This window comes from Oncorhynchus mykiss, chromosome 6 (genome assembly GCF_057628025.1).
Source record: "Oncorhynchus mykiss isolate SJ-2025 chromosome 6, ASM5762802v1, whole genome shotgun sequence".
In the NCBI taxonomy this organism is placed as follows: domain Eukaryota; kingdom Metazoa; phylum Chordata; class Actinopteri; order Salmoniformes; family Salmonidae; genus Oncorhynchus; species Oncorhynchus mykiss.
In genome coordinates, this window is record NC_143027.1 from 66,046,020 (window position 1) to 66,073,496 (window position 27,477).

At 44.0% G+C, this 27,477-nt stretch overlaps 1 protein-coding gene across 11 annotated transcripts in view; it reads right to left on the minus strand.

The window, feature by feature from the left end:
* The window catches only part of LOC110526376 (transcriptional enhancer factor TEF-1), a 56,531-nt gene that overhangs the window by 14,043 nt on the left and 15,011 nt on the right, over positions 1–27,477 (minus strand). For 8 of the 11 annotated variants that reach the window (XM_036980731.2, XM_021607299.3, XM_021607298.3 and 5 more), the window contains 2 exons: positions 21,806–22,058; positions 528–592 (listed from right to left, as the gene is read on the minus strand). In XM_036980731.2, the coding sequence (XP_036836626.1) occupies positions 528–592; positions 21,806–22,007 (267 nt within the window). In that variant the 5' untranslated portion in view covers positions 22,008–22,058. Of the gene's footprint in view, positions 1–527; positions 593–21,805; positions 22,059–26,838; positions 26,952–27,477 lie in introns of all 11 variants that reach the window. The other 3 variants (XM_090238629.1, XM_090238626.1, XM_090238628.1) reach the window with 2 other exon arrangements.

Consider the following 27,477-nt stretch of genomic DNA (forward strand, 5'->3'; position numbering starts at 1 on the left):
AACATATAATAGACTAAAATGTTGTTATTAATCAATGTCCTATCATCTATGTCCTAATCCAGTTTCTGTTGTGATTATTTTAAAACACCAAATACATTTTTCACAACAAATATTGAATAATGTATCCATCTTATAACACTCTTCCAGACGGAACGAGTGTGTTATAGTTGCGTTACTGTAATGTGAGGGTGTCCAAGTCAGAGTGTGTGTGTGTGTGTGTGTGTGTGTGTGTGTGTGTGTGTGTGTGTGTGTGGTGTGTGTGTGAGAGAGAGCTTTTGAAGAGGTATCCTCTCATGCAGGATAACTGTAAGAAGACTAAACCCTTCCAGGGTCTGGTAAGACAGCCTCCCATCAGACCAAGCATGCAGCAAAGCTCCATGCAAGTGTGTGTGTGTGTGTGTGTGTGTGTGTGTGTGTGTGTGTGTGCCCTGTGTTCTCTCCAGCAGAGTCACAGGCCGTTTTAATAATTCAAATAATTCAACAGGCAGTTTTAACATGCCATGCAAACTTTCCCGCTCCCCTCTTACCTGCTTCCTCGTCCTCGTCTTTCCAGTCCGAAGCTTAATGTATCGGGCTATCAGCTCATTCCGACCTGCAGAAAGCACACAGCAAGGAGAGAGAAAGGTTAGCACAAAATAAGCCATCATTGAGATCCTGGACTTTGTGTCCTTTTCAATTTACAATGACACAAATGAAGCACACAATAGTCAAATATGCATCATACATCAGACATTTACATCTCACTATATACATCTCGACAAACAAACAAACAAAAATCCCATTTAAATGTAAAAGCGGCATGTTGCATTAGCATGCGAAAGCCTTACAACAAGCATATACAGCCTTTCAAATTCATCTAATTGAATTCCATTCTCTTCAAAGCCTCACGCTATGAAAGGAAACTGATCCAGACATTCATACTGTTACTGTAAATAATGGCAATGGAAATATATTAATTTAAGCAGTGCTGTTCTCACTAAATGATAATTAAAGCATGGGCTTTGTAGTGATTTCCAATTAATGGCAGCTCCAAACATTCTTCTGCCCTCAGCTCGCCTCTAATTGCTGTAGCGATGCACAATGACCCCTGCTTAGCCTTTTCATATGGTAATAACATACCGCCACCCCAAAACTATTACGCAAATTATAGGTAAGGAGCCACTCTAATTATGTGTCCAGCTGAAGGCAACCAATGCCATGGACCTACTTCTCCCTCCCATGTAATGCAACACGTCCTTTAAACAACCAAACAGGCTTTTTTTCTCCAGCTCAATGAAAGGCCTTGTCTTGATATTTCACTTAGCATCATCAATATACAACGGTACATTGGCTACGGAGCAGTGACTGTGTTCTTAGAATGGAAAAGCTACAACATTTCATGTGAAAGGCAGTGGCTGGCCTAATGCAGATGCTGCACATGAGGATGGTGACTAAAGTGAAGTATAAAACAAGCGTAGTGGAGGTGGTGGCAGGCAGGTCTGGGTTGTTAGGCTGGGGCTGTATGTGCTGCCTGTTGTTTGTGTAATGTCACACCGAGGCAGCCAGGCAGAAGCCTCCACCTGCTGTGAACCCAGGGAGCGCGCTCTGTTCAGGTGTGCCAGATGAAAGGACGTTCAGTCTGGGTATTGCCCCTTGAGTTACTGCCATTAACAACACCTGTCAAGGGAGAGGGAGTCTCTCTCTCTCTCTCTCTCTCTGTCATACTCTTGGATGCCAGAGGGGTTTGGATGCCAAGATCTTTGCTTTCACTATTTTATCAAATGTATTAGCCCCTAGTTTCACTGCTGGCTCCACATATAAGCATTTCAAATGTTCAGTTTCTTTTGAAAGATGTAGCAGATATAACCCGTGCCTTTTCAAAATAGCACATTTAAATCAACGCACTGAAAAAAACTGAAGAAGTTAAGTAAACACATGTTGTGTAGCTCAACACCTTGCTGCATGTGTCTGGCACACCCAGACAGGTGTTGCTCTGCTGCGTGACGGGGGCTGGGGATTGTTGTGGGCGAGGCACCAGGAGGGAGGGGTGTGGCGAGAGTCGTGACCCAAGTCTCGCCTTCTCGCAAGGAGCATTTAGACAAGGCCAGGGTGACTGAATTAGGTTTCCTTCCCCTGGAAAAATAAACAGCATCTGGGGGATTTCAATCCCGGCCCGGGCCTCCCAGCACTGTCATCTCTCCCAGATGAACCTGGGGGCCGCGCTATTTTCAATCATTCACACACTGTGTACACATAACATGACAATAAGGGCATTCACGCAGACACCTGATTCCTAGATCAAAGCACACAAATGCTTACCGCTGAATTTAAAAAAAAATCTTGACCAGGCTGAAAAAAGACTGCTCAGCGGGTCTTGGCAAGCCTGCTTTCTTTCCTGTGTTTCCACTGCAAAACAACATTTGCTAAAACAGCAACTGGCCACATTCAGCACTCTGAATCCACTTTATTCAACTGCCCTCCTCCTACATAAAAAGTTTCGAAGGGGCAATACTGTGTCTCCCATAAACTAAGCAACACTTGTGTTTTACTCTGGGAGATGTGGCACAGTGCCTGGAGTCGCGGGGTAGAGAAGTTACCCCTGTTGAGAGTTCCAATTCCCGGTTTGCCCGGGGTAGACAGTCATTGTAAATAAGAATTTGTTCTTAACTGACTTGCCTAGTTAAATAAAGGTAAAATAAATCAAATAAATAAATACAAATAATGCAACATTTTAAAGTCCGGCCTTCTCATTTCACTGGAACCTAAGCAGTGTCACATTACTTTATTTATCCCTCTCTCTCTCTACTTTTGTATTCACACTTTTCAAGTACAGTTGGTTTCAAGTAAATCTTTGGGTTTTTAATTTCGTCTTTTAAAAGCATATAACATAATTGGAAACAATTGCCATTGGGTCAAGCAAGCTTTTCGATGCCATGAACATTTTGACTTAACTAAAGTGAAAGAAGTAATTACATTCATACAAATGAGAACAATCAATTCAAATAAGAATCAACAGATTTTTATGCCCTAAACAGTGAGAACCAATGGGAGTTGAAAGTTGTTGTGAATCAAGATAGACCCTTTCCTCCACATGAACATAAGGCTCCCATCTCTGCTTCATCACACATGCTTATTTCAACTCTGTGGGAGGTAAGAATCGGAGCTGACATGAGCTGTTCATCTTATTTAGTGAGGTATACGACTGGGATGAATTATCACCCCTAAAGACGCTGCAGCAGCCTGTTTTACTCCACTATCTGTCAACATGTTGGCTAACACCTTCTCCCAACGCAAGACCAGACTTTTACGTTGGCCTGGCTCCTCTGCATCTCTCCTTCAGAGGTTTCCCGCTGGGCAAAAGTAACCCTGCATCGTAACCGATGATGCCCTGGGCATCCGCCTGAGTTACAGAGCGCTGGAAGAGAATTGCTGAGGGGGAAGATCTCAATCTTTGGGAGTTGGGACCATCGTAAGGACACGTGATTTCATTTTCACTCAGGTTGATGGGTGGATAGTTGTGCCCCACTAGAGAAAAACGGGGAAAGTCATGACGTGGGGATGCGGGTTGACTGAGGGAGTTAACTCTTGAAGGAGGGTTCTTGTTGTCACTCAAAGCAGCAGGAAAAGGATTAGATATTTATGGTGTGACCCCCAGAGTAGAGTCATGCTGATAGGCATGCTCTGTGGATTCCTTCCCCCCGGTAAGAATGGTCTCCTCTGACCCTCAATGACCCTGAAGGTCCTGGGCCATATCAATGGCACTCAAACCACCACACCACAAAGAGCCAGTCGGTCCACTCTTCCTGGGATTGTCCCCCAGCAGCTGATTCTTCATTCAGACAGAAGTCTAATTTGGCCCTTAGCATCCTTCCTCCCTGGGAGGATCCTGGGACAGCCTCACCCTGGTCCCTAAGACTGTTGGGTGTGTTACAATAGTAGTAGAGAATAAAGTCACAGTCCACTCAAGCCTGACCACAGGAATGCACATTTTCTTCCCCTGCAATCAAAAATCAAATCAAATTGTATTTGTCACATGAGCTGAATAAAACGGGTGTAGACTTAACCGTGAAATGCTCGCTTACGAGCCGAGCCCTTCCCAACGATGCAGAGTTCAAAAATAATCATTTAAAAAAATGGAACACAAGAGGAATAAAATACACAAGAATGGAGCTCTATACAGGGAGTACCAGTACCAGATGAGGTGTTTGAGGTAGATATGTACATGAAGGCAGGGTAAAGTAACTAGGCATCAGGATAGATAATAATAAGAGTAAAATAAAGAACAGAGTAGCAGCAGCACAGGATGACTGTAAAAGAGAGAGAGAGTGTGTGTGTGTGTGTGTGTGTGTGTGTGTGTGTGTGTGTGTGTGTGTGAATTCTTGAGGGATTTGTGTGAGCGTGTCAGTGTACTGTGTGTGTGAGTGTGTATATAAAGTCTTGTGAGTGTGCATTGAGTCAGTGCAAGATAGGGTCAGTGTAGATAGTCCAGGTAACCATTAATGAACTATTTAGCAGTCTTATGGCTATTTAGCATTCTAATGGCTTGGGGGTAGAATCTGTCTCGGAGCCTGTTGGTCCAAGAGCCCATGCTCCGGTAACGTTTGCTGGACGGTAAGGGTGCACAAACACACTTTTAATAGGATAATGTTTCAATTCAACATGTGATGGATGACCTGCTGCTTAGGCCTATTAGCTGTCATGGTTCACACAGCAGCACCACTTCTTTCATGGTTAGAAACATCTAAGGTATGTAGTTATTGTAGCACATAACACGTTCCACCATTAAAACTGTAAAAAGAAGACCATGTTTTTTCAGAAAGACAGCAGTAGTCAATGAGGTTAACTGGCCTAGCTGGAAAGTCCCCCCCCCCCCCGCACTCTATCCCCCATGGACTGTTGGGGTTTACACAGCTGCTGTGTCTGCTTGCTCCTAGCCCCCCCCACCGCCAGCCCCCACACTGCCTCTACCCCACCCCACTCATACCCCCTCTGGTGCTGCTGGAGCCTGCTGCCCCCCAAAAAGAACAGACTCACAGTTTATTTACAACTCCTCCACTTTCCCTGTGCGTATTCTGACAATGTTCCATCACACTACTTTGAGTAACATTAGCATTACTCAGAGTTGAACTCGCTCTTTAGCAATAATTTCCTCTGAATCATCCCCACTGTGTCATTTTTTGGTTGAGCGCTCCAACTCCTTTCTACCTTGAATGAGTCCTTTTGGAAGTTTTTCTTGGTAAGCCCTTCGCATCATTTATGCGTCTTGACTCTCTCTCCTCTTCCATTCCCATCACATTACTGCCTCTGTATTTAAACTAATCACTGCTAACAAAACTTCCATCATTAGCTGCTCTATGAAAAGCAGAGAAGCTGAGTCTTGCAGGAGATACAGTATATTGACGTTTGAGTTGAAGATAGTTCATCCCACATGTCCTTCTGCTTCAGCCCATATTCTAAACTACTTATGAGTGGTGAGTGACACCGGGGGAAGACAGGTGGTGCTGTGGCCTGACTATTGTCACCTGCCAGGAGAACATGGGGGCGGCAGGTAGCCGAGTGATTAGAGTGATGGGCCAGTAACCAAAAGGTTGCTAGATCGAATCCCTGAGCTGACAAGGTAAACATCTGTTGTTCTACCCGTGAACAAGGCAGTTAACCTACTGTTCCTAGGCCTTCACTGTAAATAATAATTTGTTCTTAACTAACTTTCCTAGTTAAATAAAACAAAAAAAACATCAGTGCTAGAGCTTCATCTGAAGAAGGGAATGAGATAGATCTGGGTCATGTGGCCATAATATCCACTAAATATATATGGTATGAGAGCTTAATTTTGCTCAAAACTGGAGCTGACCCTTCAGAACTTGAACTCAGCCCAGCCATGGCAGTGATGAGATACATTTCTCCAGAGGGTGAGCTGGTCAATTAGTGAGCTTGATGTGCATACATTAGCCATTGATCATGCACCCAGAGGCCATTGTAAACAAAGCATCTCCACTGGCATATCAATGAAAAGATGATTAAATCTGGCCCCAAAGCAATACACCCACATATGATAGACATTGGGCTAATTTAGGTTATGGTGTATTAAACGTTTTAACTGCCTTGGTTACGTCCTTTGGAGTGGTAATAACAACGCTTTCCTGAAGGTTTTTTTCCCTCCTCCTTTTCAAGGCGCTCATTTCCTGTAGCAGCACTTTTGTTTAATGCAGGCACAACCACAGTCACATCTGGTCCGGCGGTGGGCGATGATGTCAATGGGATGTTGAGACCGTGCTGGGCCTGGCTCCATGTCAGCCAGCGGTGCGCTCACTCATGTGGTTTTAACTCTCTCCTCTTAGTAGGAGCACGGGACACGCCTTGAACAGCACAGGGGGCAACCTCTCACCCACACGCCCCGCCCTGCCAAACATATCTATCATTCATTCTCATTACAATGCCATTTTCTCAAGTGTCACTTGTCAAAGCCCAAAATGAACCACCAATGTGATTTCGCCCAGGCTTAATCTGAATTAGACTTGTGAAAGCTTAACACGCTGTAAGATGTTACGGCACTGCTCAGTCATTATCTCAACCCAATATTTAGAACCTTGTGCTGTAGGAAACTACTGGGTAAAGCACCTATTACACATTCTCCTGTCTCAAAACATTCATTTGTAAGTCAAGGAGCACTACAGGGGACTTTCTCAAACCTCCCTCTCTCTCTCTCTCTCTCTTTTCTCTCTCTCTCTCTCTCTCTCTTTTCTCTCTCTCTCTCTTTTTTCTCTCTCTCTATATATATATAAAAATCTCCCACCCTCCCTCTACAGACACAGACATCTATGTAAGTGTTGATTACATGAATGCTTGTCAATGTAAATGGCTAGACAGTTTTCCTGTCTGGGTAGAGTAAGAGTGGCATTGATCCTTTTCCATTGGGTTTCCTGTCCCAGAATGCAGTGTGGGCCAGAGGCCAGCCTCTCTATCTATGTGGATGGAGTAGCAGGTTCAGACAATAGGCCTGACTTCCTTGTCATCCCTGATAGATGACTCAGGGGTCGCAGGCTGACATTAGCATCACAATAGACTAAAGCAACAATATGGAGGCATTCAGCAGGAGGGTCCCTGGCTGGGTCAGGGTGTGGGTAGAGGAGGAATTCAGCAGGAGGGTCCCGGGCTGGATCAGGGTGTAGGTAGAGGAGGCATTTGGCAGGAGAGTCCCGGGCTGGATCAGGGTGTGGGTAGAGGAGGCATTCAGCAGGAGGGTCCCTGGCTGGATCAGGGTGTGGGTAGAGGAGGCATTCAGCAGGAGGGTCCCTGGCTGGATCAGGGTGTGGGTAGAGGAGGAATTCAGCAGGAGGGTCCCTGGCTGGATCAGGGTGTGGGTATAGGAGGCATTCAGCAGGAGGGTCCCTGGCTGGATCAGGGTGTGGGTAGAGGAGGCATTCAGCAGGAGGGTCCCTGGCTGGATCAGGGTGTGGGTAGAGGAGGCAGAAAGCCTTTAACTTGACAAGAACAGCGGCACACTGGGAAACAGCGCTTGCCAAGAGGAGAACCTGTCACTAACAATAAAGGAGACTTGTGGCCTGGAAGTTGAACAGGTGACAGACAATGGTGTCCCACACGCGGCTGTCAGTTTCAAGTAACCTACATTTGAATATGTACAAAATAATAAAACAAATATTTTTACGTAACGATAGCCCAGATTTTATCATCGTTAAACATAACCACACTGCAAAAGTATGTTGTTTGTATTGTATTGAACAAAACAATAGGTCTGTCCTTTGAGCGAGAGGCTAGCTGAAACAATTCCAATGCTTCTAAAAATAAAGGATTGAAGTTGCTAAGATCCTGCAGGTGTTTCCCCGTGAGGGTGTGGCTCAAAGAAACCCCCCCCATTTAAAGCGTGGTGCCCTAAGAAAGACTTCAAGGTCAAAGTCGGCATGTCGACGATCACACACACTCGGGACATTTTTAGGGTCACAATAATTTACCCCAACCCCCACGATGACACACACACACGTCCCACCCATCCATCCCTCCTAGCTTTTACAAACGGAACGTTTAAGCCTATATATCTAAGCCTATATATCTTCCAGAGCGGCCGTCTGTGTGTGCGTCCATCTGCCTCCTGCTGAGAGGGCACGGTCACACGCAAACACACGTATACACATCCTCTACATCCTACTCACTCAGCTTGCTTTGATAATCCATCGCATGGTGCCATGCTGCTGAGTTAGAGGAAACAAGGATTAATAAAGACCATATGTTCGTTTTTTTGTGCAAATAGTTTTCAAGAATGTTGTTCTGAATTATTTGAAGTGAAACATAGTAAGGGATTCTGATTGTCATCTGCAGTCTGTACATTCATTGTAGCCTTCACCCAAAACTCCACAATCCATGATTTGACTATTTGATTTGTAGAGCCTGCTGTGTGCCTGTGTAAATGTAGGGCAGGCTCCTTAATGTCTCTGGGAGAGAGAAATAGAACATCAGTGGCTGTTTGCTTTCAGCTCTGACCTCAGCCCCCAACACTCAACATGGGTATTTCTCATTCATACAGCCACAGACCACAACAATTCTGTGCTCATTTGAAACAGAAAAAGGAAAAAATGAACCCAATCCATGAGGGCACTTATGTAACACTGAAGAAGAAATGTGAAGAGCTAATGAATTTGGTTTAAAAAGTCATTAAGTAATGTGTCCCCTCTTCAGGACTTCTCAAACAGAGATTCATATCACCCATTTACAAAACATGAATGCCCTCGAATAACTCACTAAACTCACATATGAGTTTACACGAATAGATTATGTTTTTAAGATTATGTTTACATAATATCACGTTTAATATAAAAAATTATGTATAAAATGAGCTCCACAAACAAAAAGACGTAATCCAGTCCACTTTCAAAGACATAGATATAATGACGTTCCCAATCTCTTACATAACCTTTAGCATACAATGTGAAATGATAGAAAGTAACATTCAAATGTAATGACATGCTTGTCATTTTAGAAACAGGGGCCTACTATTACTCAAAACTATTACTCAAATACATTTACAGTATTTCTCTAAAATCGATGTGCTAGTAATCTGTTGCAGACGAATACGTTACAAAACTACCATAAACCTATATTTGTAATACTTAATACTTTAATACTTTAATACTCTAAAATGTATTTATCTACGAGAAGATAAGATCTTATGAGAAGATCTAAGTTCTTATGAGAAGATATAAGTTCTTATGAGAAGATAAGATCTTATATTTATTGAAGTATAATCACATTTTCTCTTAGATACACTGATTTCAAGTGATTCATCGATCCCATTTCTGCAGTTTGTTAATTTGTGGTTTCTAATGTAAGGACTTTGCTGATTGATTGAGAAAATAGAAGCAGTTCCTTCTGACGATCAGGGCTACAAAGGGTGAGCTCTTCTATGGAACGGCTAGGCTATATTTGTGGTCTTAAGAAAACAAAGAACAAACAAGGCAGCAGACCCCAAACTTGAGTAACGTTTCTCATTCAGTCATCGTGCCGTCCAACAACATTCACTACTTAATCATTGTCATGTGATATAACTGTTGTTCCACAGTGAGTAACAGCATGGTATGCAACCAGGATCTACAAGCATTCAGTGGTAATAGACCATCACTTTCACCCGCAGAAAGTGGCCAGCTGAATTGGCTTTTGCCAAGTTCCTGCGACTCCTGATACACATCCATAATTCAACCCAGTGGAGATCGGCGCACACACACACACTCAAAGGCACTGTGTTTAGTCTTCCGGCCTGATTAATGGATAAAAAGTCTCATTCGGTGGCTGGAAATCTGACTGAGGATCAATTCATTTCTCAGTATAATGTCTTTGTATGTAATTAATACCTCTTTAGAAATCTATTTATTTCTGCCAACACCAAAAAGAAATCAATACTTCACTTTAACTGACCTTAAAGTGGGTTAAAAGCCCAGTGAGTGGTTGAGGTAATGAGTCAGGTTAATTGTGAGAGGTTAAAGGTGGGGTATTTTTTCTCCAGCTAACAGGACATCAGATATCAACAGGTTACTGACCCGGGTCTTCATGGAGACACAGAGAGGATTACACCAGCTAACCTCTGCTAAATGTTGACTGTGTTTCGGACAGGGGCGAGGAGTTAGGGGCGCCACCCATCACTCAGAGGCCCTGGCCGGCTCTACGTCCTCTCTCCCTGGCCTGTCCTGCTCAGGCGAGCCTGCGGCTGAAGCCTACTCCCCCCTCTCAGAGCAATACATGCGCTCACCGGGGAACAATTAACGCAGCCAGCACTAGTCTGAATCACTCTATCAATTAGGAGCCACTGAGTATATCATCACATACACTACTGCAGAGGCAGGCCTGGCCGTTGGGTCGGGGTGTGTCTTTTAGGAGTAGTGGGGGAGGAGAAGAGAGAGAAGGTGGGAGGGATTAAGTAAACAACCAGGGAGTCGGGCTACAGTCAGACTGGCTGCTGGACTAATCTGTGAGGGCGGCGGTAATTAGGAGTCCCCTGAGGAACTTGTAGCGGAGCGCGGCCGATGTGTGAACATGACGCTGGCTGGCAGGCAGGGAGGCACCCCCACCCGCCTCCTCACAGGGTTAAATCAATATTTTCAATCTCTCAGGATCAATCCGGCATCTGAACACAAAGAAAAACCTGTTAGCGGCGACCAATATGTGTAAATGAAAAGCCCAACTTTGTGGCCCTGATGTGGTCTGCCTCTCCTTCTCCTGTGTGCTTCTCTTTAACTCACACAGGCTGAAAGTAAAAACCTTATCTCTTAAAGTTGTGAGGGAATTCTATCCTTTTCCAACAGAGAAATCGCACACAATCCTCTCTGTCAAGGCTGTAACAGTCTGACAGCTCCAATCAGTCTAGAAGAGATAGCTGCCTGTGATACAGACCAAACACGATAGTAAATGATAGTAAACGTGCCCAATGTGATCATTTCTCTGCTGTTGAGATATGAATATAGAAGTCTTCTAAGTGCAGCTCCTTTGTCTGCTTCTCTGCGATAAACACTGCAGTATTGGCAAGGCTAGCATATATCCTACCTGATCTTCATGATCCTCTTCACAAACAGACTTACAGTTTGTACATTTGAGAATCCTATGGGCTTTACCTTGGTCATACAATCACAGGCTTCAACATCTGCTGCCAACATTAAATGACAGGCTTTAGGAGCACTGGTTGAAAAATATAGAGATACAGTACAGATTCCATTCTTACGGATTCCATTTTAGACAATCTGGACGTTCTCTTCCTAAAATGATCTGCTGCCATTGTTGCAACCCCTATTACCAGTCTGTTCAACCTCTCTTTCGTATCGTCTGAAATTCCTAAAGATTGGAAAGCGGCCACAGTCATCCCCTTCTTCAAAGGGGGAGACACTCTAGACCCAAACTGTTACAGACCTATATCCATCCTGCCCTGCCTTCCTAAAGTCCTCGAAAGCCAAGTGAACAAACAGATCACCGACCATTTAGAATCCCACCGTACCTTCTCCGCTATGCAATCTGGTTTCCGAGCTGGTCACGGTTGCAACTCAGCCACGCTCAAGATCCTAAACGATATCATAACTGCCATCGATAAAAGACAGTACTGTGCAGCCGTCTTCATTGACCTGGCCAAGGCTTTCGACTCTGTCAATCACCGCATTCTTATCGGCAGACTCAACAGCCTTGGTTTCTCTAATGACTCAAATCGGAGGGCCTGTTGTCTGGACCTCTGGCAGTCTCTATTGGGGTGCCACAGGGTTCAATTCTCGGGCCGACTCTTTTCTATGTATATATCAATGATTTCGCTCTTGCTGCGCGGGTGATTCTTTGAACCACCTCTATGCAGACGACACCATTCTGTATACGTCTGGCCCTTCTTTGGACACTGTTTTAACAAACCTCCAAACCTTCTATTGTGTTAAGAGGTTCAATGCCATACAACACTCCTTCCATGGCCTCCAACTGCTCTTAAATGCTAGTAAAATGAAATGCATGCTCTTCAACCGATCGCTACCCGCACCCGCCCGCCCGACTAGCATCACTACTCTGGACGGTTCTGACTTAGAATATGTGGACAACTATAAATACCTAGGTGTCTGGCTAGACTGTAAACTCTCCTTCCAGACTCATATTAAGCATCTTCAATCTAAAATTAAATCTAGAATCGCCTTCCTTTTTCGCAACAAAGCCTCCTTCACTCATGCTGCCAAACATACCCTCGTAAAACGGACTATCCTACCGATCCTTGACTTCCACGATGTCATTTACAAAATAGCCTCCAACACTCTACTCAGCAAATTGGATGCAGTCTATCACAGTGCCATCCGTTTTGTCACCAAAGCCCCATATACTACCCACCACTGCGACCTGTATGCTCTCGTTGGCTGGTCCTCACTACATATTCGTCGCCAAACCCACTGGCTCCGGGTCATCTATAAGTCCTTGATAGATAAAGCTCCACCTTATCTCATCTCACTGGTCACCATAGCAACACCCACCTGTAGCAAGCGCTCCAGCAGGTATATTTCACTGGTTATCCCCAAAGCCAACACCTCCTTTGGCCGTCTTTCCTTCCAGTTCTCTGCTGCCAATGACTGGAACGAATTGCAAAAATCACTGAAGTTGAAGACTTATAACTCCCTCACTATCTTTAAGCGTCAGCTGTCAGAGCAGCTCACCGATTGCTGCAGCTGTACACAGCCCATCTGTAAATAGCCCATCCAACCAACTACCTACCTCATCCCCATATTTGATTTTGTTTTTCAGCTCTTTTGCACACCAGTATTTCTACTTGCACATCCTCGTTTGCACATCTATCACTCCAGTGTAAATACCTAAATTGGCCTATTAGTTACCTTACCTCCTTACTTCATTTGCACACACTGTATACAGATTTTTCTATTGTGTTATTGACTGTACATTTGTTCGTCCCATGTGAAACTGTGTTGTTTTTGTCGCACAGCTTTGCTTTATCTTGGCCAGGTCACAGTTGTAAATGAGAACTTGTTCTCAACTGGCCTACCTGGTTAAATAAAGGTGAAATAAAAAAAAAATATTACACAATTGATTACACAGAATGGTTTTATCATTGTAGAATGGTTAGTCTCATCAGTAGAATGGGTTTCATAATTATAAAATGGTGCCATCATCAGTGTTAAACTGATGCTGTACATGAATGGAGAGCATAAGACACTGTATCTTTAAGAAGTCCAGAGTTCCAGCATTTTACTCAAACAAAAGCAACCAATTGGGAGCGTGCAACCTGAAACCAGCCCAGCTCTATAGAGACTCACACAGGCTTCCCTGCTGGGACACACCCCATAAAGTCCCTGACACACACAGGCAGCAGAATATTCCCTACTAACCTAACCCTGCTCTCACATGCAAACCTTTCCTGATAAAACATTGAGCAAACCTCACTATGGTCAAATCACAACTGAGCACACTGTAACCCTCTCTCTTCCCTGCAGGTCAGGAGTTACATGGCACCTTAAGAAAGCGCTCTTTCTTCTCTTGTTAGAACAGGATGGAACTTGAAAACACGATTGTGTCCTTTACATGGGAAAAACAAACATTGTATTTTGTACAATCATTTAAGGATAAAAACAGCCTCAGTGTTGATCATTTTAGGACAGAGGTCCGTGCTTGTTGTGTGTACGCTTGTGCGTGTGTGTGTGTGTGTGTGTGTGTGTGTGTGTGTTTAGCCTACATGCATGTATGTGTGTCTGCTTTGTCTGTGTATAAATGTGTCTGGGTTCTCACAGTCTCTAAGAAAGCCATCTGAGATTCCATGGTACATTCCATTCTGATGAGGAGCCTGTGTCTGGACATTGATAAACTAACTGAGGTCCTGACCTATAAAAAGACAAACTGAGACTGCTGTTCATACCAGCCACTGTATGCTGATGGATTTACATAATATACCGAAAAGTCCCCAAATGCCACTAAACAAATCCAGCGGAAAGAGATTTACAAGGATTTTCCTTCATCCAACCCTGACATATGGATACACCAAAAGCATCCTCAATATTCAAAAACGTTGCACACAATCTCAAATCAAATCAAAATCAAATCTCCGTTCCTATTGCTCCGTCTGCGAGCAAGCCGTGTCTTTAGCACTATTTAAGCACCTGCCAATAGCATCCCGTCACCCACTGGTCAACAAATAACAACAACAAGAGTCCAGGGCCCATTGTTCTGCCTGAGCAGCCAAGCGTGGTGCAATCCCCCAACAGCCTGAGGCTGGTTAACGCAGCAGGCAGGCAGGCAGGCAGGAGACAGGAATCTAAGACAAGTGCCAACATGCCATGCCTGGTCACACCTCACACACAGGGTCACTTCAATATCAACACAGGTCGACACTGGGGTCTACATGCTGGGGAGACCCCTACTAAAAATAACAGTACTGATCATCAAAAAAGCTGAGAATCTAGATTAAAATCCCTTCTAATGTAAATTGATTACATTACGATTACATAAGTGATATGAAATCCAGTTGTAAATATAACCAGACCTGTTTCTATCACCTGTACTCCTACTCTTCGAGCTGGGCCTATTGAACGAACACACGTCTCTCTCTTCATTGCCACGGGCACAAAACAACAACAGGTGCAGGCAAGCAGCAGCAGGATTGTCAGCGTTGAGCTTGGTTTAAAGTGACAGCACAAAGAGCACATATAAAAGGTACCCTCCTCGAATTTTAGAGGCTGAAATGTCATGTGAGTCTCGTTATACTGCAACAGTCTCCCTTTGAAAATCCGACAGAATTTTAAGGAGCAGACAATTGGAAGCATTGTTCCTGAGAATAAACTAAATATACTGTAGTGAGTGGGGCAGGGCAGACGACAAACAAACAGAGAGATGGGCAGATAGAAGCAGAAACAGCTTCACTGACTGACCCAGAATGACTACATAACTTTGGTGTGTCAACCTATGAACTCATGACCTTTACATCCTTTACATTATTCAACACAACCCCCTGCTAGTCTCACAATGCCAACATCCAGCCCGTCCAGACTGAACTCCGATTACACTTCAAGGGTTCCTCTTATCAGGAGAAAAATATAATATAATTGGAATTTTTCCTTCATGTGTGTAAAAACACAGCAGTGCTCCATTGCCACAATGGCTCAGGAACAAAGAGGGGATTATTGTGGAGGTGTCTGATGCCTCTCCGTCCTGAAGTTCCGCACACTCCAATCTGTGTGAATGCAGGTGACTCAGGGAGCCTGAGCTGATCCCAGAATTCCTCATTATCCGCCCAGCGGGGGATCTCAGGTCCGCTCGCTGTCTCTGGAAGCACTGCAGGGCCGGCAAAGCGGGCCCCAGAGGAGCACAGAGCTGGGCCATCGGGGGTGAGCCAGGTCTGCTCATTATGCCTAACTCATCTTTGGCATCCCTGCAAACCAAGTGCCACTTAGTGCCCGTAGGAGAGGCATGGGTCGGCCCACTGATGAGATGACAGAGCACACAGCATAGCAGTAATGGGAAAGCTTTGTTTCAAAAGACAAGAAGGACCAAGACATACGTGGACTGTATGTGGACTGATAGTGTCCCCAATCTCCAGAATCGCATGTAAAGCCCTGTCTTACCTGTACCTTAGTCATCAAGCTGAAATGACAGAAAGCAGTAAACATTTTCCACCTCTAAACTCAACAGATACAGTGTAGTGATTGGCCAGGCCCAGATAGGGCCCAATCAGACAGCCTCCAAGAGCAGAGCACAGATGGTCGTTTCACACATCATAATCATTACTGTTGCCACGGCTTCACTGCTCCAACACAAACATATTGTGATATTTAGACTGGTTTATGATAGCTGTGCCAGTGCTTTATCTACATTGATGTAAAGTGGAATATTTTGCTGTGGTATGTAACACACACACCAGAGTTAAACAGCTCTGCAATGGAAAACATGAATTAGATACAGCCATCCTTTGAAAGTGATGAGCGTAAAATACAAGAAATGTGACTATAGGCAACACCTGGGAAAATTGAATGAATTCAGATTTTCTTTGGCAGCAGTAAAATGGGAAAGATTCACTCACTTGTATTGCAAGGCTAGCGCGTAAATGCAAATACACAGTGAATACATTCATAATGTGGGGCATGTCATTTCATGCGTCAACCCCATTTCTGGGCTGAGTTAAATAGAGGCTTGCACAGCAGGTGAATTATGTAAGTAAGCAGCAGTGTTGGGGGCTTGGGGCCACAGCCACTTTCTCACTGTGCTTTTCATGATCCTCTCATCAGCCAGCCCAGGGCCAGGCTCTGCCTACCATGCAGCTGTGCTGTTGTTCACCCCAGTCACAATTAACCTCTGAGACTGGGCACGGCGCCAGCCCCGATGAGACTCAGGGCACCAGAAAGCTCTTCAGGTAAACACCGCCACGATAGGCTAAGAAGCCGAAATTAGACATTGTTTTGAACCATGAGGCAGTTGCTATAGAGACTGTTGCTAATTAACTGCACTCGGTCCGGGGGCACCAAAGGGCTTAAGGGCACTCAGGACGATTCCTCTTGTGATGAGCTTTATGCACGGTACCCAAGTACTATCCCCAGGGTCTCTCATCACCAAAATACCTGCGTCTCCACCCCCCACCTGTCACAGATGCCATGAGAGGGGCGGTGGTGGTCTGTCTGTCTGTCCATCAGGACCAAACCCTGTGGACCAGGATTACAAAGCTGTGTGAGGGGAGATGCTCTATGGTTGGCAGGGCCCGGCTCGCCCTCTTAAAACACAAATCACTGTGGCGTTTCAGACCAATCAATGCCCTCCATCAGCACTGAGGACCACTTCATGGCTTTCTCATCATCTCTGGTGGCATTCTGAAGTGATGCCCTGTGAGCTAGAGCACCTCACTAATGGAAATCTGTAGCATGCAGGGAGAAACAGACACATATCTAACATCATAAACAAAACGCTTCAGTTTTTCTCGGGGAAATGCAACAGGTCGGAATGTCGAAAGACGAGGCTCTTGCTGGTAAATCTGCTTTGACGGGGGCTACCTCTAGAGATATCCCCTTTGTTCTCTGTTTTTTAAAGAATGACACCGGCATCATACAGATATCCCAACAATTCATGATTGGTGAGAAAGGAAGGAAGGTGTGAGATTCCTGAGGGAGATGGAAGAGGCTGTGTTGTGAGATTCCTCTTGGCTCTCCAGTCAGACACAGTGTCTCCTGTGAGACAACATTGCCTCATTGAGAGCTGCATCTTTCCACAGTTTACAACACCACTGACTACATCCATAGCAGACTACCCTCTAAAAATGGGCCTTCTTCCAATAATAATACTAATACAATTTCAATGTTTGATAATTATTACATTTTTGTGCAAATAGTATTTCTTAATAAAACAATAACATTTGAGTTCAATTATTTTGGTAAAATTGCTTGAAGGTAAGATGTTTGATATTTCTTACTATTTCCTTAATTACACAGTCATAATATGTAAACAAACACTATACCCATGTTTTTAAAAATCAAAACAGTCCCAATAAAAAGGCAGCCTATTTTCCATACTGGGCAGTGCTATGAGTAGGGTCACAGTTCACGCTATGATGGGTTTGGCACTAGGACCCAGCAACAGCTGCAGGGTTGAACAGAACAGCTAGCCTTGCCCCCAGAAAAAGCTCACAAACACACTGAGACCAGTTCCAATCTGCTCCCCTCCCCGCCCTCCCGCCTCAAAGTCCCACCAAACTTTGTGTTAGTTAGGCACTGAAAGACCACGTCCCCCCTCCTCCCTAGCCCCCTGAAAAAAACAAAAACAAATCTTCCTCTACACACTGTCTTTCAAAAGCTCTTTCACACAGCTGAACACTGGCTCTCGACCCAGTCTGTTTCCAAGGCACAACAAACAACCTTGTATAGAGCTTTCATGTGCAGCATGTAAGCTTGTTGTCTTCACATCTTTGGATCCGTTGGCCATTGTGCTGCAGAAAAGCAATTGAATTGTGCAGCATGAAAATTAAGAGAGAGTGTTACTCACATAATACACTGTCCATTAACACATCCCCTGATAAACTTCAGTGGTACTTGAAGCATTATTTCAATACAAGGATCATCCCACTAGATTTACACATCTACGCATGTTGCCTCCAGAACAGCCTGACTTCTTTGGGGCATGATGAGCTGTGATGTTCAATTGTTGCTCAATCGGACGTGCTACCTGTCCCAGACCTGTTGTTTTCAACTCTCTAGAGACAGCAGGAGCGGTAGAGATACTCCTAATGATCGGCTATGAAAAGCCAACTGACATTTACTCCTGAGGTGCTGACTTGCTGCACCCTCGACAACTACTGTGATTATTATTATTTGACCATGCTGGTCATTTAAGAGCATTTGAACATCTTTGCCATGTTCTGTTATAATCTCCACCTGGCACAGCCAGAAGAGGACTGGCCACCCCTCATAGCCTGGTTCCTCTCTAGGTTTCTTCCTAGGTGCTTCTACACCTGCATTGCTTGCTGTTTGGGGTTTTAGGCTGGGTTTCTGTACAGCACTTTGAAATATCAGCTGATGTAAGAAGGGCGATATAAATACATTGGATTTGATTTGTTATCAAGGGACCTTGAAAACATTCCCTACACCAGTACACCACTACCACCAGCCTATACTGTTGACACAAGGCAAATTCGCTTAGGTCACTTGTTTTGCACATTCTAATGTTCAATCGGACAGTAACTGAATGCCTTGATGCCAGTCTGCCTGCTATATATAGCAAGCCACGGCCAAGTGACTCTGTCTGTAGGAGCGAACCATTTCCGTGAACGGACCTAATAAACTGGCCACTGAGTGTATATTTCAGTCAATATTTCACCGTGATGGGCTGACATCTCTGGCTCAGGGCACAGTGAAAGGCCAGTCCGGGGACACAGTGGATTATGCTGGTGAGTATATACAGTGGGGCAAAAAAGTATTTAGTCAGCCACCAATTGTGCAAGTTCTCCCACTTAAAAAGATGAGAGAGGCCTGTAATTTTCATCATAGGTACACATCAACTATGACAGACAAAATGAGAAAAAAAATCCAGAAAATCACATTGTAGGATTTTTAATGAATTTATTAGCAAATTATGGTGGAAAATAAGTATTGGGTCTCCTACAAACAAGCAAGATTTCTGGCTCTCACAGACCTGTAACTTCTTCTTTAAGAGGCTCCTCTGTCCTCCACTCGTTGCCTGTATTAATGGCACCTGTTTGAACTTGTTATCAGTATAAAATACACCTGTCCACAACCTCAAACAGTCACACTCCAAACTCCACTATGGCCAAGACCAAAGAGCTGTCAAAGGACACCAGAAACAAAATTGTAGACCTGCACCAGGCTGGGAAGACTGAATCTGCAATAGGTAAGCAGCTTGGTTTGAAGAAATCAACTGTGGGAGCAATTATTAGGAAATGGAAGACATACAAGACCACTGATAATCTCCCTCGATCTGGGGCTCCACGCAAGATCTCACCCCGTGGGGTCAAAATAATCACAAGAACGGTGAGCAAAAATCCCAGAACCCCACGGGGGGACCTAGTGAATGACCTGCAGAGAGCTGGGACCAAAGTAACAAAGCCTACCATCAGTAACACACTACGCCGCCAGGGACTCAAATCCTGCAGTGCCAGACGTGTCCCCCTGCTTAAGCCAGTACATGTCCAGGCCCATCTGAAGTTTGCTAGAGAGCATTTGGATGATCCAGAAGAAGATTGGGAGAATGTCATATGGTCAGATGAAACCAAAATATAACTTTTGGTAAAAACTCAACTCGTCGTGTTTGGAGGACAAAGAATGCTGAGTTGCATCCAAAGAACACCATACCTACTGTGAAGCATGGGGGTGGAAACATCATGCTTTGGGGCTGTTTTTCTACAAAGGGACCAGGACGACTGATCCGTGTAAAGGAAAGAATGAATGGGGCCATGTATCGTGAGATTTTGAGTAAAAACCTCCTGCCATCAGCAAGGGCATTGAAGATGAAACGTGGCTGGGTCTTTCAGCATGACAATGATCCCAAACACACCGCCCGGCAACGAAGGAGTGGCTTCGTAAGAAGCATTTCAAGGTCCTGGAGTGGTCAAGCCAGATCTCAACCCCATAGAAAATCTTTGGAGGGAGTTGAAAGTCCGTGTTGCCCAGCAACAGCCCCAAAACATCACTACTCTAGAGGAGATCTGCATGGAGGAATGGGGCCAAAATACCAGCAACAGTGTGTGAAAACCTTGTGAAAACTTACAGAAAACGTTTGACCTCTGTCATTGCCAACAAAGGGTATATAACAAAGTATTGAGATAAACTTTTGTTATTGACCAAATACTTATTTTCCACCATAATTTGCAAATAAATTCATTAAAAATCCTACAATGTGATTTTCTGGATTTTTTTTTCTCTCATTTTGTCTGTCATAGTTGAAGTGTACCTATGATGAAAATTACAGGCCTCTCTCATCTTTTTAAGTGGGAGAACTTGCACAATTGGTGGCTGATTATATACTTTTTTTGCCCCACTGTATGCAAGCGGATACCCAGCACATCAAGCATGGTTGACCTCCGCTCAATCCCCCTGATCCCAGGCAGGTCAAGTTACATTCAATACCACCAATAACACAACCACTGACGGAATAGCTGTAGACACCACTCTGCATGGCACTTCCCTTTACACAGCACTGGAAACAAACAAAGCAGAAGACAATGGATTTTTATGAAAATGAATAACCTTGAATCGGTTATTATCATATTCTTTATGCATTAGCAGAGCCAGCAAAGGCCTATCAATTCTCCCAAGGTTTGCATTTGACACAAAACGTGCTGTTTTATGTTAAATGCTGTTTTGTGGAATTTGAAATGGTAGAAGTGCCTGAGCTATATAACTTGTCTGATGGTGGCCATTTGATCTCTTATCGGAGAGAAGAATGCGTCCAACCAAAAATGAGACTGGCGTGTCCAGTTGTGCACTAGTGAGTCTTGTCCTTGGCGTTAATCATTTAAAACTTGCTAGGCAAACCTATTTGTTATGCTCAGAATGGCACTCCCATTCTGCTTGCGGGAGAGAGGAGGTGGTGCTGAGGTGGTGAGCTGGTTGGTCGTGTGGTCTGAAGCCTCTTTGTACCGGCAGCTGAGGGGGCTTCGCTGCAACTCCTAGACTTTACATTTGGTTTGGCCGGAGGGGTCACATGACAGCTGCAAACTAACACCCAGAGGGGCTTTCTGCTTTCACTTGACACTGACAGGCTGTGAGAGAGTCCAACACTGCAGAAAGAAAATATTCCCTCTTTCCATGACATCACCCAGCCAGGAATGGGGGAGGTGGGGGGGGGTTGGTGGCAGCCACAGCTGGTGGCAGCCACAGCACCATCTGCCCCTGCCTAATAGTTAATGCTGCTTTACTTATAGACTCCTACTTCTGCAGAGAAGAGACATGAATGTATGTCTACCGCCAAGGAGCCCTTAACAGTCTGCAAGTCCCACAAATGAATTACTGATTGACATTTTCACTCCCAGTCTATTGTTTCACTTGTACGGTCCCTTTATTAACACTGAATCTCTCTGAAAACCTTCCTCAGTCACTTTGGGCACTTTTTAAGCTCCCATACCAAGATTATTTGAGTGTGAAATGATGATATGCAATTGGTTTTAAAAGTGAAATGTTGTGACTACCATCTTAAAAAATCTACGTAAAAAAAAATACTATATATATATATATATATATATATATATATATATATATATATATATATATATATATATATATATATATATATATGTGTATATATAATAACAAAGGAGGGTATCGTCGCTCTTCCTCCCATATACCAACCCACATCCCTGACCCCATGTACTCACCGTACATCTTTCCCTCGTCAGATAGAATGATCTTCCTGCGCCCACAGGGGGGATATATGGCCAGCGCCTCCTGAAAGCTCTGCTCGATGTCGGGGCTCCACACCCCCTCGGCGTCATTGTCCAGGGGCTTGTCTGCCGAATCGCTCATCCTCTCCATGTCCTCGGCAGGGCTCTCGCTGCCGCTCCAGCTGCTGGGGTCCATGGTGGTGCTTGGGATCTCCAAGCCGAAGCCTGGAGCACAGTAGGGATAGATCTGGAATTCCCAAATAAACAAACACAAACTATCCGTCACTCTCCACAGCACAGGCATCTGCCTCCAAGACGACAACACACTGCTCGTGGCCACTGGTCAATAGTGTGGTGAGCCAAACAGGAGAGGATTCTTGGCCTGGCTATCTACCTATGATGTTAGGATTAGGATGACTGTGGTACAGTTTCACTAGATGCCATGGAAGGGACTGAAACGTTCCTTCATGCTAGTTTTTGTCCGAAATTTTAAATGGTACTCTTGAAAATACTTCATGTTATCTCCCATTTAAAACAAATGATGTGATGGAGGTCAAGTGCAGCGACTTCATCACAGGATCCATTTTTAGCTTGTTGTAGTAGAATCCCTTCCTTTACTTTCCAAAATAGATAAGCAAGCAAATAAAAAATACAAGACTGCAGACATAAAATATCTAATGAGAACATAACCCTAAAACACATCCAGCGCACCTGGCATCTCCTGCACAGGAGCTGTTGAAGCCTTTTAATACCAGCTGTCAGGACTGTCAAATAGACTCTTAAATCTGGATGAAATTCATGTAGGACAACTGTAGAATGTTTATGAGGCAAAAAGAAATAGAGAAGCCCACTCAAGAAAGGACACAACCATATCTGTACCACTTTAAATTTCAAATGGAAAAAAAATATCCCCTGTCCTCTTTGTTCCAGGAAAGAGTCTGTTTTCCACATTGTGAATTCCCTTGACAGAAAATTCCACTGTGAGATTCCTCAATTTTCTTTGCATTTATGCTGTGTAAACAACCTGCTCTGAATTAGATCCCCATTAAAAACTCATTCAAACTGCTAGACTGTAAGCGAAGGAGGAGGAAATCACATTTAAATTCGAGGCAGAAAAGTACCTAAACTGAAAGGGTCCATCTCTCCTCAATCAAAACTATTGTCCACAAAGTAACTCATGAAAGCAATGTAGGTTCTTATATATTGCTGTAGACAATCATGCTGAGTTGAATTTTAACGGTGAAAATCACAACTGGGGAGTTCATTTGGTGGATGTTTTTGTAGCCCTTCACTCTAGCACCCCCCCCCCCCCCACTTCCCCATCCCCCTCCCTATCTTCCCCTCTCCCTCCCTATCCTCCTCTCCCCTTCCAGACGACCGCTTCCTCTCTAGGCAAGATCCTATTCAAGCTGCACAAGCTGTTGTGAAGTGGGACTAGCAGCATATGTTTCTTCTAGAATGTCGGTTCGTGAGGGGGGAGAGGGGGGGGATGGGAGCAAGCTGTTTGGGAGAAGAAAAAAACCTCCCAGAGAGTGGAGGGAGCGTTTACTGAATTCTGTTTTTGTGAACTGACTGCTGACTCTGCAGAACTTACTCACAGACTGATGAGGGAGGGGAAAAAACGTCCATTTCGACCACTAAATGGCTTGGTCTTTTTCTCCAGCCCTGCTCCCTCCACCCAGACTCAATAATAAACTACATCGGTAACCACATGCAGCACGGTCATGATTGTAATACCTGACCTCAAGCAAGATTTTTTCTTTACTTCTTCAACAAGTCAAACCCAGTCAAGTCATAATAGTGGTATTTTTGAGAGGACCTTTGAAAAACACGCCTTTGCATTTGTCATTGCCAATGCCATTGCCGTAAGGGATTCTGAAAAATGAGTCTTCTCTGTGATACAGTATTTATTTTTCCTAAATGGCTGTGAACACTCTTTCCAGGGGTTCACCATTCAGAAAGATAGAGAGAAAAAAAAGATATATATAGAGAGAGAGAGAGAAAATAGAGAGAGAGAAAAGAGAGAGCGAGAGAGAGAAAGAGAGCGAGAGCTAACGTGAGTGTCTGGACACGTCTGGTTTCCATGCTAGCTCATGATTTCCCTCCAAAAGAGGGAAAAAACACTGATATTTGGAGGGGTGTTTAGTGAGTTCATGGCCATGTTCATTCCACAATGGTCTGATGTTTCCCCGCTCTTCTACAGGTGGTTTCCCCTGACGCGCCACACCAGGAAATGAATACTGTTACACTGAAGCGTGCAATGAATTATTGAATCCACCACCCCACCCTGTCCCCCAAAAAAAATGCGCTCTCAACCACAACTAGCATTTACCGCTAGGGAAGGGCAGCAGAGAGCCTTGGCCTATCATATTGCTAAATGAAAAGAATAGAGCAGAAAATATTTGAATCTGGGGTATAAAGATCGAGGGGGGTAGGGGTGGAGGGGTAATACATATCATTGAAATGGTATAATAGAACTTGGTAGGCTAATTCATTCATTTTAAGTGGTACTCTAAATTAATTTTGTTAATATAACCACTATAAATAAACCTTTCCTCTCTCCTCCATCCATTGCTGGGGATGGTGTGCAGCCGCATCTGCTGCAGGATTACTCTGAGGGGGGAAACAGCGGTACACACTCCATGCCATGTAATCACAAAGAGCTTCAAAGACTGAGGCAGCAAAGGGGCTCAAGAGTACCTCTCTTGGCCAGTAGAAGCATCCACGTCGTACAGCTGACAGATCTACAGTAAGTCAATGCTATTTAGAAATGCATTTACTTAGTGGCAGTTACATTGTGATATAATCAATGTCCGCATAATTCTATGACATACTGGTGTCATAGAATACACATTTCTCTTGTTGTTGGTACGTTTATTGCCACCATTCGCCAAAGTCAATTCAATGGAATAATACATTGTCAAGGGCGTCAAGAAGTTTATTTCCCACCAAGACACCACAGCCAGAAGCACTCTACCGTATGTCCCCTGAATGAATGTCTTTAACCTAACACTGTCATTAGCACGCTGTAGTCTATTAACCTGAACAAGTGTTAGAGAACATCAGATAAATCTATTGAGTTACAACAGCTTAATCACTGGGCATGGCTGAAGTGACTCTGCAGTCATTTGGCTTAGTAATAAATCACCCTACATAATTGACCTCTGTCACTATTCCATGAGGAGCATCTCTCAGGAGAGCACCTCGACAACCAGATGAATTCTGGGTCCAAGCGGATGACCACCTCCTTGAGCATGCTGAGGAAATATGAGGTCAGGTTCACTCAATTAGCCAGAGTTTGATGGGTATGTCTTCATCTTTCAATTACTGATAACCCTTTGTTTCATTGATCTCCCGACATTGACAAGTGAGTCGTTCTTGCCGTTTTGAACAGAGTGAGATCATCAGTGGAGCATAGCACTAGACATTCTTTGCTGAAAGTTTTACGGATAAAACATGTTTTTAAACACAAGACAAATATAGAACACCTTGAATAGTCTTCTAATGAACGTCCTCTAAACTATGGTCACTCAGCTGTCTTAATGGAGAAACAAACGCAGGGGCATGTTTGCAAACAGAAAATAAATCACTTCTCTTTCTTGATAGGAGAGAATGGAGGATTTGCTGACTCCCAAGACCTTGACTTTTCATCCCTAAAACACTTACATGACGAACATAAATCATTGCTGTCCCCTATAGACTTGAGTAATGAAAGGCAAGGGAAATACATTTACCAATAGAACATGATGTAGATGAACTGAGCCAAATCCAAATGCAAACCATGCCAAGTGCATTACTGTGTTGTTAAGAACTTTTTTACAGCAATCAAACAAGTGTGTCTCTAATATTTAGTCTATGTCACACAGCCTTCTGTATAAATACACTCATAGGAGAATGTGCCTGGGTGCTTTAGCCATAACAGGTATGCTATGCTGAGCTGGCTGTGTGTTTGGACCGGGAGAGAGACGAGTGTTGTGATTAGTGCAATATGTCTCCAGATGATGCTGAAGTGGTGATGTTTGTCAAGGCCCCAGTGGCAGATGGGAGACAGAGATTAGTCATGCAACAATATACTGTGGCTGGGCTGCTGTCGCTACACCTCGCTCTCAAAGCAGGGAAAGCATTTCAGACATACCCAGAACAAGGACACCATAGGCTACAGACAAATCCCATTCCCACCCAGGGAGAGGCGCTTTCTCACGATCGTACATCACTCAAAACAAAATAGCCCACCAACAAACATGATAATTTCATCTGGTGTGCACTAACGTATCACTATAAGCAGGTGTTTGCTGCACACTTTTCAATACAATTATGGAGCTAGACTGGTAGAGCAACATTGCATTAGCTGCCCTACAGCATGTCTACAAAGTAGAAAGATGCTTAATTAAAATGCATTTGGCTGTAATAATGGAACTGTATGGTAGATGGGAGCTTCTCAATCTGGCTCCATTCATATATTTCTGCGTAATAGTACAAAAATGGTGAAACAATACGAACACCTGCAACCTTCAGCAGGTAAAGAGCATTGTGGCTTTTGTGAGTCATTACAGTTAATTGAATGTCTGGAAATATTTCTGTAAAACTCTAATCAAATTCCCAACTCAACTAAGCCCAACTGTTTCAGTCATCAAGACTAATGGACAAGAACACAGACATCAACAAAACCCCACATGAAAAGTATGTGATGACTATAATGCGACCACTTTAAATTAATTTGAATTACTTAAATCCCAAAAATCGAATCAATGATGAAACAACATCGTGTACCCAAAGTGTGTACTTTTCTCCACACACATTTTCTTATAACCCTCTTCACATACAATGGATGATTTCTTGCATCGTGTCTACTCTAACATAAAATTGGAAATGAGGATTTCCCTTCTCTAAGAGCCTAACACTGTGGATGGCAAATTCTATGCTTTTAAATCTCAGTGGCACGGTCATAAGCCAGGCCTATGTTTATATAATTGTGTACTGATGTGCCTATAATATCATAGTGGAGTTCAATAGCTTTCCTCACTCACCAAAAGGTTGTGTTCATTGTATCTGTGTGTGTGTTCACAGGTTCTCCTGAGGCTGTACCCCTCTCTGAAAAGTCTCCCCAATCATTGCAGCCAGGATGTGCCCCTACACGCCTCTTTCACAATTCACAGACATCGAACACACACACACACACACACACACACACACACACACACACACACACACACACACACACACACACACACACACACACACACACACACACACACACACACACACACACACACACACCAACAGTTCAAGGATTAGGGATTTGGATCTGTAAAACAAAATGATGGAAGCTTAACAGGATACACCACGTGACTGTTGTTTGATGGCAGGATTTCTGGTATCTGTTCTGGTTGGATGATAAGGCACTGATGTGTCTCATCCATTATTACACAAGAGAGATAAAGAGGGAGAGAGAGAGAGACAGGGAGAGAAAGAGAGAGAGAGAAGGAGGGAGAGAGAGAATGATAGAAAAAATAAAGTTAGAAAGCAAGAGAGTGATAGAGCGAATCAGGGCAAAAATCAATTTATCAACATGCATAAACAAAGAAAATGACAACTTATACCTCAGAGAGTTCAGTGATACGGTTGAATGGCGGGAACCTGGTTACTGAAATTTTCCAGGATTTACC